Source organism: Neomonachus schauinslandi, chromosome 14 (assembly GCF_002201575.2).
Source record: "Neomonachus schauinslandi chromosome 14, ASM220157v2, whole genome shotgun sequence".
Lineage (NCBI taxonomy): Eukaryota > Metazoa > Chordata > Mammalia > Carnivora > Phocidae > Neomonachus > Neomonachus schauinslandi.
The window spans coordinates 79264369-79269048 of NC_058416.1; the positions used below are offsets into that span (position 1 = coordinate 79264369).

At 60.9% G+C, this 4680-nt stretch overlaps 1 protein-coding gene across 1 annotated transcript; it reads left to right on the forward strand.

The window, feature by feature from the left end:
* The first annotated feature begins 353 nt into the window (after positions 1-353).
* HRK (harakiri, BCL2 interacting protein) lies at positions 354-629 on the forward strand. The gene has a single exon (XM_021698681.2). The coding sequence runs from the start codon at positions 354-356 to the stop codon at positions 627-629; it is 276 nt and encodes a 91-aa protein (XP_021554356.1).
* Positions 630-4680: the final 4051 nt, after the last annotated feature.

Consider the following 4680-nt stretch of genomic DNA (forward strand, 5'->3'; position numbering starts at 1 on the left):
GCTGGGGCCTGGTCGCGTCCCAGCGCGCCGCGCTCCTCCTTTCCCAAACGCGCGCCCTCTCGCTGCCGGCGGCGCTAGGGTTAAAAGTTACCTCTCGGTTTCTTCTGCCTGCAGCCCCCCCCCGGGGGCCGGATGATGTAACCCCCCTCCCCGCGCCCTCCCCGCCCCCCTCCACCATGTGACACTTTAATTAATAATAGCGCCGTCAGCACAACAAACGCACAACACAAGGAGAAACTTGGTGTCCAGGGGAGGCCCCCGGCGGCTGGAGCGCGGCGGAGGCAGGCGCAGAGGCCGGAGGGAGCGGAGGCGAGGGGCGGCCCGAGCGCGGGGAGGGAGCGAGGCGAGCGGTCATGTGCCCGTGCCCCCTGCACCGCGGCCGCGGCCCCCCGGCCGTGTGCGCCTGCAGCGCGGGCCGCCTGGGTCTGCGCTCGTCCGCCGCGCAGCTCACGGCCGCTCGGCTCAAGGCGCTCGGCGACGAGCTGCACCAGCGCACCATGTGGCGGCGCCGCGCGCGGAGCCGGAGGGCGCCGGCGCCCGGCGCGCTCCCCACCTACTGGCCCTGGCTGTGCGCGGCCGCGCAGGTGGCGGCGCTGGCGGCCTGGCTGCTCGGCAGGCGGAACTTGTAGGAACGCGGGGCTTCTTGGTGGGGCCGGAGCCGAGACCCAGCCGGAGAGAGCAACAGGTACGCGCGCGAGCGCCAGGGCGCGGTGGCTGGGGACTGGTCACGCCGGGCAGGCTGGGAGCGCCCGAGCGACCGACAAGTTTGCTTTCTTCCCTTCCCATCTCTTTCTTTCCCTGCTCCCTTCTCTCGCCAGGATCGCCAGCCTCCTCCCCTCCAGTTGCCATCTCTCCTTCCAAGTGTCAGGTCCGCTGTGCCTGTCCTCTTCTTGGGGCATCTTACCACTCTCTCCAGTGGGATGGCTTTGGGCGGGGGGGGGGGCACGGGGAGGACTTTAGTCTCCTCAATCCCCACCAGCTCCTCAAGTAAACACAGTTTACAAGCAGTGCAAGTAAAAAGTGTGTTTGCAATGAGGACGTAGTTTCACGGCCACGCCGAAGAATTATAATCTATCTCGGGTTCAAGGCAAGTCCGCCGTCCTCTTCCAAGCCGGCTGCCGCCCTAAGTCGCCAGTTTCCGAACCCTCTTCTCCCTAAGCGGCACTTCCCTCGTTTCTGTTCCCCGTTCTCCCGGAGCGCCTCCAGGTTTCCGGTGGAGCTGTCTTTCCCCCTACGGCCCCGCGCACTTTGCAGTTTTCCTCCGCTTTGCCAACTTCTTCGCTCTTTCGGCAACGAGGTGTCCCGTTTAAGGAGCTTGGCCTCCTCTTCACCAGAAAGTTGGAGCTGAGATGGAGAAGGAGGTGCCCCCAAAGTAGGCTGGGATCGGAGGCTGTTAGGGAAACCCGAAGGGGAAGTCTTCATAAAAGAGCATTTATTGAGCTCCTTCTGGGCGCTAGGCCGTAAATGTTCAGGGAGGGAATGTTTGAAAGCTTGCGGTATGCCAGGCCCTGCGTGCTGGTGGGCGTGGGGAGTGAGTATTGAGCGCCCACTGCGTTTGGTACCAGTGGGAGAAAGGTACTGAGCATCTTCTGTGCACTAGGCCCTTGGGGTTGGGGAATTATTGAGCACCAGCTGTGCGCCTAGGGGAGCAAACGTGTTAAGGGATTGTCTTCTCAGATCTGGAACAGAGCAGAGCTGCAGAGAATGGGGAAGGAGAGAAAATCAGCCTGAGCCCACCACAGGTGGATCTAGGGCTGGAAGGTGAAGGTCGAAGGTGAGAAAGCCAGCGGCCCCGGGATGCCACGACCCGCAGATGTCGAGCGCTCGGTCCCGGCCGAGCCCTGCCGTGCGCCGACACCCTGAGAAGCTGGCGCGGCGCCCGCGGGGAGAGGCGGCAGCCGGAGCGTGGGGGGTGGCAGCGCCGGGGGAGCTGCGGGGGTGCGCAGGGTGTGAGCCGGGAGCGCGGGCGACAGATGTCGCGTGGGCCGGCGCAGCCCGGGCGCCGGCGAAGAGAGGTGCGTGCTTCGGGGCGCTCTCTGCCCGGCTCCCGGAGGTCCCATCCGCTACTCCCCCTCGGTGGAGAGGGGCTGTCCTCGGCCGGAAGGGGCCGGGCTGGGGCTGCCGAATCCCAGGGGCAGGAACAACATTTTGGACTGGGCGGAGGGAGGGGTGGGCAGAAAAAGGGAGTCGAGCGAGAGACGCGAAGCCCAAAGCCTGGAATTTAGGGAAAGGGGGAAAGAAAGTGGAAGGAGAGGGAAAGAAAAAGCGGGCGGCGAGACCAGGAAAGGAAGATGGGGGAGCTGGAGAATAAGAGAAACTGCTTGGAGAACAAGTTGCAAAAGACATTGGGAATGTGAATTAGAAGCAGGACGCACGCTAGAGTAGGAGGGCCAGGACACGGCTTTCTGCGGTCTTGGGGTCCAGGCGAGGCTGGGAGAGCGCTCTCTTCCCAGGACCGGGCGGTGCGGGATGCTGGGCGCCCGCCCCCGGGTGGGGGCGCACAGACCCGGCGCTCGTCAGGGCTGGGGGTTGCTCCGGGGCGGCGGGGAGGAGGCTGCCGCCCGGGAGGCGGCGGGAGACCTCGGCTAGGGCTCGCGAGAAGGACCGAGGGCGCCCCTCCGCGCGCGCGCGCGCGGGCGGGGGGAGGAGCGGGGAGATGGGGATCCCCACGCGGCAGGGGAGGGGTCCCGCAGCAGTTTCGCTGGTGTGGCTTCGGCGTAGGGTTTATGACCCCCTCCTCACTTCGCTTCTGCCCCAGAGCTCCTGGCTGCTTCTCAACTCCAGGCCACCCCCGGGTTCTGCTTCCTCCTGGCGAGTCCCGCCTGGCGTCCCCTGCAGCCACACCCTCCAGAGTTCTCCCTCCTCGGGTGCCCTAACCCCGGAATGCCCGGCTCGTCTTTCCTGCAGCACCGCGCCTCACTCCCACGGGGACACCGGTGGAATTGTGTACCACCCGATTCCTGCGCTCCCGTCCGGGGGTTCGCCGGCCTTGGGCTCCCAGCCTCCGTGCCTATCCCAGAAACTATCCCAGTGCCTGCCCCTCTGGCCTTGCGTGTGCGTTTGACTTAATTGGGGGAAACTCATCTTTTCCCCCGCCTCTCCGGTAAGTTAGGAAGAAGTGAAAGAAAATCCACTGGAGAAAGACAGTTGAGTTCCGTGTGTGGTCCTCTCCACTTTTGCTACCCTAGAGGAGAAGTGGGAATGCTCGTAGGATACCTTAAGTATTTTGGGGAGGCCTGAATCAGCCCTATAGGGCAGGCAATTCTCTTAGGCGTCAAGGGTGAACTTCTTTTCAGCCTCCCCTGTGAGCCAGCAATGCTTCTCTCAGAAGTCATCATTAAATAAACACACACACACACACACACACACACGAGACTCAGTTTTCCCCATATTTAAAATGGGGACAGTAATAGTACTTCAAGACAAAGGTGTTGTCAAGAGGGTGAAATGAATTCACATCCAGAGAGTTCTAGAACAGTGCCAGATGCATAAGAAGTAGATATAAATGTGAGCTATTATGGTTATGATTGTGCATTTTATAGCTTCCTTTCCCAAAGCAGACAACATTCTGCCATTGTTAGGGGGCAGTTCCCCACCATCCCTACATGCCCTCTTGGGGAATCAGGGCAAGCCTGACCAGGGTAGTACAGTGGTAAAGAGCATGGGTTTAGGAATCAGATGGGACTGGATTTAAGTTCCAACCCAGTAACTTGCGGGCAGTGTGACCGTGGGTAAGAATCATAACCTTTCTGAGCCTAAACTGGAGCTGTACCTCTTCTAGGATTGTCTGAAGGCTGATAGGAGAGCATCCATTTAAAGTGCCCAGTGCAGTGCCTGGCACTTAGCTCACTCATCAGAGGCTGTTACTTAATGGGTAATGCCATTCTTATTATTTCAAAGGGGAAACTGAGGCAGAGAGGGTTCACTTGAGTCCCAGAGGACTGGTGGCAACATCAGAAATGGGAATGGAGTTTCTGTCTTTGAGCACACAGCCCCCCCCATGATTTGGGGGTGCAGGGGAGGAGAAGACACGGGACAGCAAGCAGAGGGGGCGATGAGCTGTGAATTCCTGCACTAGAGAGATTCCCTTTCTGCAAGAGCCTCAGGGGAGGCTCCTTGGAGGCTGAGGAGGCCAAGAGGAAGATGGGTGTGGTTTAAGCAATCGCTAGGCAGCAAAAATGCAGGAGGGGGAGAGAGGGAACCAGAGAGAGGGAACCAGGGAACCGGAGAGAGGGAGAGAGGGAGAGAGGGAACCGAAGATGCTTTCTGGTGAGCACTGGCTGGCAGGGGTTGGGAGGGAGGGAGAACTGTGCCTTGGGAGGGGGCAGGGAGGGAGAGAGAACACAGCCAGGGAATCTGGCTGGGAAAAGGGGCCACTGGTGGGCAGAATCTTGCCTTGAGGCTAAGAAGAAGGGGAGGAAGAGGACTCTGCAGGCCCAGGAAGCGACCTGGTCAGCAACAAGGAAGACAACCGGCCAGCAGCAACCTGCTTTAATGAATTAATGATGGCCTGGCCTGCCAGCCAGACATGCTAACTGGTTCTTGGCAGGTACTTTGGGGACTCGGTGGTTAAACCTGGAGGCGCATCCCTCCAGCCTCCCACCCAGCCTACTGCACCCCTGCCAGGATTACTTCTAGAGCCTGAAAGCCTCAACCCGGGGAGGGAGCAATCCAAAAGGA